This window comes from Scophthalmus maximus, chromosome 7, assembly GCF_022379125.1.
Source record: "Scophthalmus maximus strain ysfricsl-2021 chromosome 7, ASM2237912v1, whole genome shotgun sequence".
Taxonomy (NCBI): domain Eukaryota; kingdom Metazoa; phylum Chordata; class Actinopteri; order Pleuronectiformes; family Scophthalmidae; genus Scophthalmus; species Scophthalmus maximus.
In genome coordinates, this window is record NC_061521.1 from 20,165,228 (window position 1) to 20,179,403 (window position 14,176).

General features: G+C 44.6%; 1 protein-coding gene across 2 annotated transcripts in view; it reads right to left on the reverse strand.

The window, feature by feature from the left end:
• abcc8 (ATP-binding cassette, sub-family C (CFTR/MRP), member 8) overlaps positions 1 to 13,483 on the reverse strand; it is a 42,780-nt gene extending 29,297 nt beyond the window's left edge. For both annotated transcript variants that reach the window (XR_007030948.1, XM_035641646.2), the window contains exons 1-7: positions 13,207 to 13,483; positions 10,419 to 10,581; positions 8,172 to 8,313; positions 6,651 to 6,772; positions 5,414 to 5,580; positions 3,916 to 4,158; positions 1,054 to 1,242 (exon numbers count right to left, since the gene is read on the reverse strand). Coding sequence is in view for 1 of the 2 variants with exons in the window: in XM_035641646.2 (XP_035497539.1) it covers positions 1,054 to 1,242; positions 3,916 to 4,158; positions 5,414 to 5,580; positions 6,651 to 6,772; positions 8,172 to 8,313; positions 10,419 to 10,581; positions 13,207 to 13,227 (1,047 nt within the window). In the remaining variant the exon portion in view is untranslated. The remainder of the gene's footprint in view (positions 1 to 1,053; positions 1,243 to 3,915; positions 4,159 to 5,413; positions 5,581 to 6,650; positions 6,773 to 8,171; positions 8,314 to 10,418; positions 10,582 to 13,206) is intronic.
• Positions 13,484 to 14,176: the final 693 nt, after the last annotated feature.

Consider the following 14,176-nt stretch of genomic DNA (forward strand, 5'->3'; position numbering starts at 1 on the left):
CTGTCTGATGTTGCACTCTGAATCCAAGAAACCGAGACGGCCCTCGCAGCAGTGAGGACTCATAAATATTTTACAAAGCTCAAATTAGTTCAGCATCAGGGCAGGTTTATTGGAGAGAAAGGGCATCAGAAAAGAATCAAGTGTGACCTTTGAGAGTCCGAGGGGAGCCATGAGACGACTGTTAAGTCTGTTGAAGCTGTTTCTCTTTGTATCTGATTCTCATCTTGCCTATTTGTTTAAAACACACACTTTCCCTGCTTGTTATGCAACATTTTAAGATTTAACTTCCCTCAACTGTTGTACCCGGCCAAGCCTGGACCTTATTGGCTAAGTGTTACATGTTTCCTGCATCAGCACACAAGCGTCTCTGGCTCACAAAATAAAAATTGAACAAATTAAAATAAGGTGAGAATCCCTACTGTTATTTCAGGGTGAAATTCATAAACAACAACACTGGAGCCAAGATGCACTCTGTCAAATGGTGTTTCCCTTAAAGTGGTGTTGATCAATGTCTTGCTGCTTTTCATGGGCATTCGCTAATGTTGCCAACAATGTCAGAGATCTGAGGAAGCCCATTTGGTTCTTGAGCGTTAAACTATATATCCATATCTTGGTAACTTTAACGTCCAGAGCTACTTATTTATTCATCACTACTTAGTTTTGTACAAAGATACTTTGAAACCAGATTTTCAGGGCAGTTATGACAGAACGTAGAGATACATGAATGGAACGAGACGAATCCCGTGGAGGAGAAACTATCAGACACCACAGCGACTGTCAGTGTCATCGAGGATGAGATTAAACAACAGCAGTTGAGGAAGAAAGGTGAAGGCTGATTGGTCAATATGATCATATCCCACAGTTTTTCAGTGGATTTGGGGTCTATGGCAATATAGAACATGATATGCTTGGACGCTTTAAGTGCATTTGTAGAAAAAACAATATAAAAATCGAAGCCAATTAGAAATTGAACCGTGTCATTGTGTGTGTGTGTGTGTGTGTGTGTGTTATGTCATCCAACTGTTATTGTGGCATTATGGCTGACCCCCTCACCGGCTGCTGGATGGTGCGGTTGTCCTTGCTGATGTGGTGGACGATGCCAGAGATGCAGAGCGGCCCGGCGAAGCCCAGCAGGTCGGCGAGGAAGCGGAATGTGATGCTGAGGATGAGAGGTCTGCCGAATGCTTTTCTCAAGGCACGCCAGATCGACTTTGGACCCTGGGTAATTGCGCCCTGAGGCCTCTGAAGAAAAAAAAAGAAAAGAAAATAGGAGAGGAACAGCGGTAATATCAGCGTGTTGAGTGAAGACACTGGGGAGAAATGAGCTGCACTTGAAAACGTGTCATTCAGCTAATCTGCAGCTCCTGAATAACAATGTTGTCTAATTCAAAGAGTTTGTATTGAAATATAAATTACAATGTAGGCAGCTCTTGTTTAAGATAAAAGTAAATTGGATGGTCCTTTCTTCGCAGCGGTGATTCATTACACCGCAACACACACTACGCTGTTATTTCTCTGTGGAGCTGAACTGGCAGCACGACAAAGGAGAAGAAGAAACTAGGTTAGACGACACAAGCCCACTCACAGAGCTGGAGTAGAGGAGGTAATTGTTTGAACATAAAAGCTGAATCGACATGAAAAACTCTAGACTCAAGTCCGCCACTGCAACAGAAACCGGCGAAATGAGGTCAGGTTCTGTGTCCATCCTCCTCCCTGCTGCTGCTGCACAGTGGGATGTGGTGAGTAATGGTGAGTTTCACAGTGAAGCTCAGTCACTCATGTAGAACTGCTCTGTAACTAATGACGTTGGATGAGGATTAAACAGAGTGTGCATAAAGGAAGTCAAGTAATGATCAGAGGAAAACATCTGGATGTCATGGTGCAGTTAACATGTGTGTGTGTGTGTGTGTGTGTGTGTGTGTGTGTGTGTGTGTGTGTGTGTGTGTGCCTGGTGTGTGTGTGTGTGTGTGTGTGTGTGTGTGTGTGTGTGTGTGTGTGTGTGTGTGTGTGTGTGTGTGTGCCTGGTGTGTGCGTGTGTGCGTGTGTGTGTGTGCGTGCATCTCTGTCAACACAACTGAGTCATTCTCAGAACTGTGAGATGAGACGTGACCATTATTGCGTAGCTCTGTCGTTCCCTTGAAATGCAGACTGAGAAACTGTTACACACACAAACATTCACACAAACACACGCACACACACACACACACAAATATACAGAAGCACATGTCCTTTCTTTCCTACCTTACTGTGGAGTCGAGCAACAGGGAAGGAGGAAGGCTCATGTTTAATTCTCACACACACACAGAGTGGAACTAGCTTCCCATGAAGTGCAGTGCTTTCACCCCCGCAGGGGTCGGGATGTCGCCTCGTTCACAGTAGAGTGGGAATGACCCGGCGCCTACGGGCTCTCCTCTAAGTGCCCCGCCCCCACATCTCCACTGGGATCCCTCCGTCCCTCTCATCGCTCCTGGAAGTCGGACTGCGTTCGCACCGGACGCACACGCAGCGCTGACGGATCTCCGTGACCTCCCAAACACTGGAAAACGGTGACCCTGCAGAAGGAGGCCCTTCACCTCGGACCCCTCGCACGTGCTCCAAAAGTGAGATGTGAGACATGAAGAGGAGGCACAACGAGGAAATATCCTCAGCTCGGCCTGCATTAGTGAGACTGGAAGACGGCTCAGGGTCACAGCAGTAACCAAGCGGATTACATCATCTTGATAATTGGAAAGTTGATTTCATTTTCCAGTTTCCAACTTTCCAGGGACTATAATTGGGGAGAGTTGTATTGAAATCAATCGAAACCCTACGAACAGGCTCGGACCCTCAGATGATGGAAAGGTGTTGGAAGGGAGCGAGTGGAGCCAACCGTCTCACATGAGGCGCAGGAGGCAACTTCTGCCAGGTGAGGCGGTGGCGATGCGACATCGTATGAAGACACAATGTTAATTCATGACTACGTCCCTTTTTTTAAAAATATTTTGTATAATAAAACATAGACAAACATATGTAGAATTGTTTGGCCTCTAACTTTTGACCGCAACTGAAGGCCATTCTAGTTCTGCACGTTTTTCTAACCAAAACGAAGGGTAATTGTTGCAGGACAGAAATGGCGCCTGAGCATGTGCACATGTTTATATATTCACCGGCAGTGTTACATTTCAGTGTTTACACTCAGCATCTGACTCATCATCTCTGTGACGTCCGAATACAGTTTAGTGGCCCCAGTCCAGCCAGAACCGAGTCTTCACAGGACAGAGATCAAACTTTTTCATGAGAACAGCCTGTATAAAAAAAGAAAATGAGCTGACCTCTGAGCTCCTGAATGAATACTTTAAACCTTATTTGAGTCTGTGAGTGGAGGATCAACGTTCCTTGAAGATAATAACGACAGTAGCAGTTTTGTGCTGCGTCACAATCTGGTTTGCTATGAAAAACATGGGCATCCTCAACATTAATGGGAAAAATAGCCAATTGTCGTCGCCCCATTTCTGCTGATGTGTTTGGTTACTCTCTGTTGCCATGTGCACCGGTGCCTGAGACATTCATGATAATTTATTCAGAACCAGTGACGGAAGGAAGAGAGTGACGCTTTTTTTTTTTTTCAATGTTAGAAGATCTCAGTTCTGAAGAAGTGCTGTGAAATCAGATCTGGGAAAACTCTATATTTCTGTTATCACATGCAGAAGCCCACGAGCTTCTTTGAAAAAAGCACATGGTGGAAAACGGCACAGTAACCTCATGTAATATTTACCCATAATGCTCTTTACTTTGTACTGGTTGAATTAATGTTTAATGGCTCTTTTGATGCCTTTTCACACTGACGTGTGGACTCGGTCGATTCAAGCACAAGACAGCAATCACACACTCTTCACAAACCGTCACCAACGTTTAACCGTCAGTCGGTGCACTCACCTTCTGGTCTTCGAAGGCCGTGCGTAGCTTGATGTAGTTTGTGAGGGCCCTCATGGCGATGGGCAGTTTGCCGATGACCTTGAGGTCAATGGGTCGTCTGTGGGCAGCGGTGATGAAGGTGTTCATCCACCAGTAGGTGGCTTTGGACAGCAGGTTGACGAAGGGCTGCAGGTAACGAACGCCCAGGTCCTGAAGGTCCTCGGGGGGCTTCACCTCGGTGGGGTTGGAGAAACACATGTAGCGCTGTGATAGAACAGGGGCAAAAGATGCAGGAGGACAAGTTGGATATCAACTGAATATAAAAACATACGGCGGAGACATCTACTCATCTGGGACTACGTATAGATTATTGTAATTTTCTCTGTACTGTGTGTGAGAGCTGCAGCATAATGAATACAAGAGCTGAAAACACTTTTATTTCAGAGCTTGGTTACAGCTGCTGAAAGCTAAACTGTTGCATTAATTACAGGTTGTCTGGTCAAGGCTTTACATATCAGAGGTTCTCTTTTCATTGTGCTTTCACAACCATCGGACAGAAGCTTTCCGAGTTTAAAGGTCAACAGAAGAGAACGAATTGGGGAAAAAAAATAAATGCAGTGAAATTTACACAATGTCTTATATAAAGAGTGAAACGGAGTCAGAAGAGATGAGTAATGAGTGTTTTTAGGATTTGCAGAAAGTAGGTTAGTGACTGGCAGATGAATTACCACACAGCCGGACCCTGGACTATTTATAAACACACATTCAAAAAATTCTATTATGCAGTAGGTCTCATAATTCTCCATTTTTACAAGAATCTATTTTTATTTGAAAATGGGTCAATATAAGAAAACTGTCCACAAATGATTATGTAAAGTTGTGATTTATGAAAAATGTATTACTGAAATATAACTGAACAATCTGAGGGATTAGGGATTTGGGTGGATTATTGAAGATGATTATGATGATTAGATTATTTATCTTATTGAATCCTAAAATAATGATTCATATAAAATAATCAATACAAGAACATGTATCATAATAATCCCTATAATGAAATGTACTGTTACATAATTGACTACATCAATATGATCCAGTAGAAATAGTCAAATACAAAGTGTGCTTCCAGTGATCGAGTGCAGGGTATAATGGGAGAATCATTTTCTCTGCAGCTCACTCAGGGGAGTCAGATTCAGGAACAGATGTGTGCTCAGAGCAGAGGTTAACAGATATAAACACGCTCAAAAATGTTCAATGGAAAAAAGGGGAAACATAGCTCACAAGTCTGACATTTTCTCAGACATGTTCAAGAAGGTTAAGATGACTGGAAATGTGAAGAAGTAAAAAAAAAAAAAGAATCATCAAAAGCAAGGACCGTGATCTCTCCCCCCCCCCCCCCCCCCCCCCCCCCCCCCAATGCACTACAGCCAGAAACATGACATGAGATGAACATAAAGTTTCTTTCCTTTCAGAACAAATCTGTAACCACACACACACACACACACATTGAAACACTGACCCTGCCAAGGATGACGTTGATCTCCACAGCCAGTAGGAGTCCATACAGCACCGCCAGCAGTCCGGTGATGCAGTAGCGTAGCTGCCTGGGGCCGATGCCGTGCTCGGTGTATTTGGCAAACTTGATGGTCTTCGTGATGAAGGCCAGCATCCAGTAGATCAGCAGGGCTGAGGAGGTTTAGCAGGGATGAGAGAGAGACATGGCAAATCGCGCGACAAGCCTAAACGATAAATAGCCTGACTGCAGATAGATTATATTAGAGCTGGGATTTCACTTTCATGCCCGTCAGCCACAGACCAACAATAATGCCTCTCTTACTGCCTCATCACAGCAACAAAAAACAACAACAGAGAAAGAAACAAGGGTTCCTACTTCCAAAATGTGGCTACATGATCTAACAAATATACAAATTTGGAGAGGATATGATATGTCTTCAACGGCAATGTCTTCAGCATAATCAGATTTTTACAAAACTCTCTATGTTTCTTCTTCAATGTGGTATATACACATTTGTTTCTCATTTGTCCATTTTTATTGTATTTTATTATAAATTTCAGTGTTTTACTCTATTTCTGTGAATGTACATGGATACCAATTCATTCAATAAATAGCAGATACATCAATTGTCTTCATTCCACAAAGATTTGCATCATGTCATGTATGTGAATAGGTTTACTGGAGTGAATACTATTAAAAGATGAGTGTTATCAGGGAATGATTACACTGCGGGGTGACAGGGAAACCAGGTCATATTCTCAGAAAAAAGATGCTCTTGTTTCTCTCATTTTCAGTGTTAACTTCTTTGTAATGAAGAACATCAAAACCGTGACAACAGCATCAGCAGAGGCAATGGCATGGCCTCCATCACGAAGAAATAATTCCTATAAATGCAACGATGAACCCAGCGCGGCCCCGTCACTTCTCCTCAAGACTCCGACTGTGACGCGGACACCTAAAGCCAAAGGCAGCTCAGCGGCGTGATGCGAGCGGGGAATAAAGCGTCGAGAGTTGAATGCAGACGAGGTAATGACTTGTAAAACTGCGTGAACAGTCGCAGAGAAGCAACGGTGTGAGCATTTTGACACGACAAAAACCTCTGCACTCTTGTTTTTAAACCCTGACTGGGTGTTCTCAGCAGAGTTATACCCAAAGACCAACAGTGACAGGTATACGGCCGTGTCCAAAAAACATGAATGATTGAATAACAAACGATGGCTGAATTTAGGGAATACGGTACCTATTAGTAGTTTTGGAAAGTTGGAGGTCTCGATGTTATGATAGTAGATAATCGAAGCGATGCCAGACATGAAGGCCAGAGCCGCAGGCATGTACAGGTGAAGATGGAGAGATTGGCTGAATCTGCAAATGAATGTCAGATAGAGGAGGAAAAGGATTAGAGGAGGCTCAAAATGACGCACACATTTATACAATCGATGAGGCAAAGTGCCAGTAATTTCACATCTGGGTGTGAAATGTACGTTTGCCTCACTAACTAACATTAGGACATTCTGTCCTTCATAACCAGAACATCCTTCAATTACCTTAAACAAGTTGTAGCATGTATAATGCAACTTGTTAATTTTGTACATATTATTATGTATGGATATATACATATATATGTAATTTGCCTCGAAAACGCCCTCCCATATTTGGCATGTGCACACACACACACACACACACGTTCAGGTACATTTCAAACAGTCAGTCATAGACAAGCATCCAGTGATTTTCCGTAAAGCGCTGAAGTCTGCGTGAAGAGGTCAGTGAAGTGGCGAGCAGATGGAGAGCTCTTCTGTCCACACAAAGGTGGGTACCCGTCTGCAGTCTGCAGGAGTGCTGATAAACAGTATGCGCCTGAGGGGAAGCAAGCGCCCGGACAGAAAGAATAAAGAAACAGATATCAAGGAGCTGTTGGACCATTTAGAGAGAGAGTGACAGCAGAATTGGATCTAACTAACCTCAAAAAAAGAGAGAGAAAAAATCTCATGAGCAGGTTATTGTTTTTTTAATGTCAGAGTTTAATTGGAGCACAAGCTAAATTGTTTGATTCTGTGTGGCCGGAGAAGCATTGTGTCAAAATTAAACTACATTAGATGCTAAAATTACGCTAAAATTAACATCCGTGTCAGTGGTTTTTAAAAACCATGGGAACAACAAAAGATGTGTTGTTACATTCTGCTAACCATGTAAAAAGTGATAGGTCACATTAACGCTTACTCAGATATCAACTGCTCACTTGTACCCGTCTGGATTATTCTTTTGGTTTTGCTCGTGACAACCGGGGTGAAGTCATTTTTTGATATTTGACATTCGTCAGTTTTCGCTGCTGTTATCTTCATTAGCTCCACATCCTTCATTAGCTAAACTTTAATATGTATATTTCAAGTTGTTTTTTTTCAATAGCTCACTCATTTATGAATTTATTCACATCAAACCACCTCTCGTGTATCTGGGACACCCTCTCACAGTTTTCACAGCTGTTAGTTTGTGGAAATAAGCAAAATCCCTAAACATCCTTATCGGTGAGCATTTTGCTTTAATATGCATATTTCAAGGATTGCATTTTCAATAGCTCACTCATTTATGAATTTATTCACATCAAACCACCTGTCATGGGTCTGTGACACCCTCTCACAACTTTCACAGCTGTTAGTTTGTGGAAAAGGGTCTTAGCAAATCCCTATACACTTGCGTCACGTTGTTAGTGCCAGGAGTTCGTGAGGCCACAAAGTAAGATGAGTGAGTGAGCCAGACATACCCATCGGAGACGATGCCCTCTGCGATCTCACAGACGAGGATGAAGAGCAGGACAAAGGTCAGAAGCCAGCGCAGGTTGTGACCAGGAAAGTGAAGCCAGGTGCTGTGGTGGATGTGGACCTTTGAACTCTGGCTGCCCCAGCCTCAAACGGTAGACAGGAAATGACAATTCAGACAAGAGCAAATCTCCTGCAGGCCGGCAGACTATGTAAAGGAATATTCAGGACTCATTTCTTTGTCAGTAGCTATTACAAAATGTAAAGGTGCATGACCTTGACTTATTGCAATGCTTTCTACTCCCTGTACAACCTTGAAAATCATGAGCTGCTGTACAAGACAAAATGCTCTCAACCCCACAGCAAGGTTGAATGACTAGAAGAAAGACATCTAAATAGATGGAGCTGCTGGATAGAATGAAACACTGCCAGAGAGGCGACTTTTTGGAAACATTGCCTGGTGCCTGGCAGACGAGACAATGAGAGTGGATAGATTGCTGCGGGCCCGAGACCCTTCAGACAATTGTTTGAGCTCTTATTGTGACTTCTTTGTCCTTTACTCTGTCACAGGTCAAACAGGAAAATTACAATGATTTGCTCACCAAAGTACAATTTACACATGAGATGGGAGTCCCCGCTGCAATAAAACGCAACCCTGCAGATCGAACCGGGATAATGACTCCTCTGCTGTTGGCACCTTAGCTGCGGGATAGTTCATCTCTCAGAGAAGTGTTGCCATTACAGACACAGGCACGCACGCACGTGCACGTACCCACGCGCACGCAAGCACACACACTCACAGGCCATGTCTTCCTTTATCTGCCTCTTCCTTGCTCTCTTTTTCACACATGCAAACACAAATGACCATCTGCTCAAGTGCTATAAAACTAAAACCATCAGATAAATTGTGTAAATAATGAGACTTATTCTGTGTTCAGTGGACCGAGGTACATAATCCCTATCTCTGCATGGTATCCACAGTATCCTCTTCCACTGGTGCCCTCGACTAGGTGAACTCACACGTCGGCACTGTAAAGAGCCACAACATCACAAAGCTGCAGGGCAGAAACGAGTTCAGAATATTATGTATGTACAGGACTCTCTCGCATAAGAGGTTTTGTCAGGCAGCTCACGGTGAACTGAAAAAGCTTTCACACCCTTTAAAGTGGTGCTTTTCCCTGTCCCTCTTTCCTCTAGCTCATCGGCATAAATTTGCTGAATATGATTTGCAGTGTTGATAATAATGATAATGTCAACAGTGTCTCCGGACAAATCTAGGACATAACAAGACTTACAGTCACAAGCCACGCCAGAGGCAGTCGTGGCCTTGTTGGGAAGTAATGATGCAATAAAGTGAAATATTAGATTATCTCACTGCCATCGCATCCAAACACAAGAATGGATACAAATTAATTGAGTTCAATGTGTGTGTGTGCTTGCATAACAGCAATACAGAGCCAGAGCATGGAGTGACATTAAGTGCCGTCAAAGTGGCACATGCACACTGGCATGAGCGAGCACCGAGGCCAGAGCATCTGCGGCCACAGCAGAGCTCGTCTGTAACTCACCGAAAATGGCACGCTTCCAGGAAGCGGAGTGAAGGAGGTGTAACCTAATGCCAGCACGATGGCATCTGTTTGCCTCTGCACGGTACAGTTCACCAGGGGAGTCACGTTGGCCGGCAGAAAAATGCTGGCAGCGCAAGAAATACATCCATATGTCCCACGACACATACTCAGGAGGCTCGGATTACCACCGCTGGTTATAGGACAGCCAACACTTACACAGAGGTTGTTTGAAGTCAGGGGTTGAAATGCACATTCAAGCAAGCTCAGCGTATTATTAAAGTGTAGAGACACAACTATTGCTACTGCTCTGTATATAGTATTTATATATTTTTTAATATTTTCTTTTATATTTTTGTATTGCTTTTTAAAATTTCTTTCTATACTCTCCTGTCCACTTTGCTGCTGAAATGCCCAAATTTCCCCATTGTGGGACGAATAAAGTCATGTCTTATCTTATCTTATCTATAATGGAAATGAAACATTTACAAGATCTTCTTCATGCAAAGGAACAGCTATTTGACAGACTATATTTCATTCATTACTTTCAAAAGGAAAAAAGAAGCAGCTGACACTGAGAAGGGCAGATAGAGAACCTGTCCATCAGTCTTGTCCCAGATCCTTGTGTTGACACATAGTCTGAGGACAGGTGTGAGTGTGAGCAGCTCCCCTGCCGGGGACACTCACCGATGAAGAGGATGGGAAAGGTGATGAAGAGGAGGAAAACGTGTGGCACCACGTTGAGCGCGTCCAGGAAACAGCCATTGTTCAGAACCCCCCGGTCCACGTTGTAGGCCACCGAGTTATTCTCGTTCCCACAGAACGCCAAGGGCATGGTGGAACCGGGACTCTGCGGGGAACCGGCCGGAGGAGGAGGAGGAGGAGGACCGGAGACAGAGAGAGGGAGGTGAGAGACACAGAGAATTTCAACCAGGGGCTCTTAGAGCATGTCGTCTTTTGAAAGGGACGACCCGACGGCGTCTTCAGTAGATCCTGGTAATTCCCAAAGTGACCTCCTTCCTGCTCCCCTCACGAATCCGGCTTCCAAAATATCGGATTCCGGCGAAGGAGAGGAGACGGCGGGAAGGGGGGGTCAGAAGCAGTCACTGTCCAGTGCAGCAGCAGCTCCCTCTCCTCTCCGGCTGTCTAGGCAGCTTTCCCAGGCATGCTGGTGAGAGAAATCTGCATCCCTTCTGCCCACATCTTCAGACATCCCTTTAAAACTGAAGCCTCACTGGCGCACCGCACCGCACCGCTCCCCTGGAATGCGTAAAAGACATGCTCACATCGCGCTCACACACACACACACACACACACACTCCAACATGCTCTACAGCTGGAGCAGCGGCAGCATTGTGCAATGCACCTGCTATTCCTGTCTGTGTGCAAATGAGATCTCAAAGTCGACCTTGGAAGATGAGAGCAAGCGGAGGTGGTGGGGGCACAGGGTGTGCAGGCGCGCTGGAGGGCTGAGCTGCACAGCCACTCAAGGTAGGAGGGAGAGGTCGGGAGGGAACAATGGATGATGAGGAGGGAGAGAAAGAGAAAGAGAGAGAGAGGGGGGGGGGGGAGGAAGGATGGAGATGATGGGTACGGCTCCTGAATGAGCAGTGCACACATCACACAATGGTGAAGCCTGTGCGAGCTCTCTCTAATCTAAATCCCAACACCACGTTTTTCCGGAATTACATAACTCCCGAATCATCTATTAAATTAGGGTCATGTTATATCTACAAGAAAACTAAGCTGCATACGTAAAAAAAATGAAAAAAAATAGTGACATGACGTGTTAAAGCACCGCCGGGACGGATGCATCGTGCAGGGGAGAGCGTCCCGCTGCAGCCGGCGGCCGCCGGCTCGTACGCATGACGCAGGGATGCGCAAAGAGCCACATGGGAGCAGATTTTGATAATCCGTGTGTCAACAAGTTCAAACTCACAGCATTTTCATAGTGGTTGGAATGAATTGTGGTTGGAGTTATCCGTGCCACGTTGACCTGCGCTTAGATAAGCTTAAATGTAATGAGTGGTGTGCATGAGTGTGTGGAAACACAAACAGTTGTCTGCTGTTCAACGTGCATTGAAGATGGCTGTGGAGATTCCCTTTACTCTCCCATTACAGTGCACTCTGGAAGCAGTGGGGAAGGTATATGCAAACTGTAAAGTCGCCACAGGTATAAATAAATGTTGATTCAAATGTTAAAATGGCATAAGTCTTTTTGCGAGCTGCTCTTAGTGGAGCTTAAGCCAGCAGGAGCCTGATACTTCACGGAGAACGAGCAAACCTGCAGCGGAACTGTGGCTTTTCCCCGTGCACCACGTATCTGACTCCAGATTTGGCTTGGAGGCATTGGTCAGAAGGTCAAAGGGCATTTTCAAAGCAATGAACTCCATGGGAAAGAGACACTACAGGAAAAGAGGAAAGTGAAGATCTTCCTGTGGTTTTTCATTAGATGAGGAGTTCACACCCCCTGCAGCCCTCTCACTTCCTGCCACACGTCAACCATCTCATGGGAAAACTTGGACAGCATTTACACAGACTAACCAGATTCAGGTTATTTATGTTGAGTGGTTCACAAACCACAGAATTGTATTCGATCTGCGAATAAACAGCAAACATCAATGTCTCAACTGACGACCACTTGTATCGTGCATTGAGTGTTTCGTCATTCTGTCCAACAGCTGGGATAACTGACCGGGCGGTGCCCTACATCTGAGATTAGCACTGTCCATCACTGGATTGCCTGAGGAGAGCTGAAGCTTAACTGTGTGTAGAGAAAAGAGCCTTAAAAAGGAAAAAATAAAAAATAAAGAGAGAAAGCAACAGAAACTTGTTCAAAAAACCATCACTACTTTGTCATATAACAACAGACAGATGTGAACTAAATACAACTGATTTGTCAGGGCAGTGTGTGTGTGTGTGTGTGTGTGTGTGTGTGTGTGTGTGTGTGTGTGTGTGTGTGTGTGTGTGTGTGTGTGTGTGTGTGTGTGTGTGTGTGTGTGTGTGTGTGTGTGTGTGTGTGTGTGTGTGTGTGTTTGTGTGGTGGATAAGATAAGAGGTTAATGATATGACAATGACAACAGTTTGTGGCATATATGTGAATCTATTTAGTAGATTTCTCTCTGAGTTTCTTCTTCTACCCAACTTACATGAGCAGGTTCTTTTAAAAAAAAGCCTGTGAACATTTGTTACCATAAATGCAACAGTCCTCCTGTGTAACACCAGCACGCCCATTCATTCACACTCCATAATCCTGCCTCTAGAAATGAGCCCAGGATGAATCCAAAGATGCATGATGTCATTACAGCACACGCACACACACAGGGATTTATTGACTTAATAAGACCCAACAAGACTTCATACATCATCACACAGAGCCTTAATCTGCAGCCAATACATGCATCAGTGAAGCTCCACTGTGAAAAGTCAGTGTCCATCATAACTAAGTGAGTTATCACGAGACACAGGCACTTACCGGTTTGTACCGTGAGATCATTGTGCTCCAGCCTCGTTTCCCTGACTCCACAGACACTCTTCAGTATCGTCCCATCCGTCGCTTGGGTGTTAGAAACACACGAGAACAGGGGGGTGTGGGGGGGTGCTGCCGTCTATCATGTGCTCCGGGGCGCAGCAGACTTCTCGCTGTCCAACTTGTGTTTGACCACCATCAGACCACAGGCGGTGGTTCAGGGGTGGAGGCAGGGAGCTGTCCACAGTGCTGAACCCGGGTACCGAGGAGGAGGAGAGAGAAGGATGCAGATCTTCCACCCGGAGGCCACCTTTGACATGACCCGTGGACCGGCGGGTTACAGTAGCACGGGGCGCAGCGGACAGTAGTCACGTATGCATCACGATGAACCGGCAGAGAGGGGACGACTGAGCTGAGCGGTTATATAACAATGAAAGGGGACGCTGCTGCCGAGCAGAGCGACACACATCTGACACTAAATGATGGACTGAATGGCGTGTTCTAGTTTGTCTTTACATTTTATTCACATTAAACAGAAATAACTGATATTTCCGATAGCGAGTCTGATCTAATGATATTCAGGTATAATAAAGACAGTGAGGACTCTCATTCACAGAGTATCTTGATATTCAAGAAGGAGCACTATTGCCCCCTGTGGTCAAATTACAAATGTGTAAGGATGCTCATGGTTGAAATAAGTCGATTGAGGAAGACAAACGAGAAGCAAGGGGTGTGAAGCAGGAGAGAAAGTTTGTTAACATAAATCTCATTTGAGATATGTATGATTTGTCAACCTGTCAAAACATCAAAATGGAGGAATTCACTTTAATGTTCAAGAAAGGCCCCCCCCCCCAAAAAGAAAGTCGTAGAAAAATTTGATTTAGCCTCAATTTCACATTATATATTAAGAAATATACACAAACTTTTCTACTTTGAAGTGCCTCTTTTCTGTCTTTCATAAAAACAGTATACACGA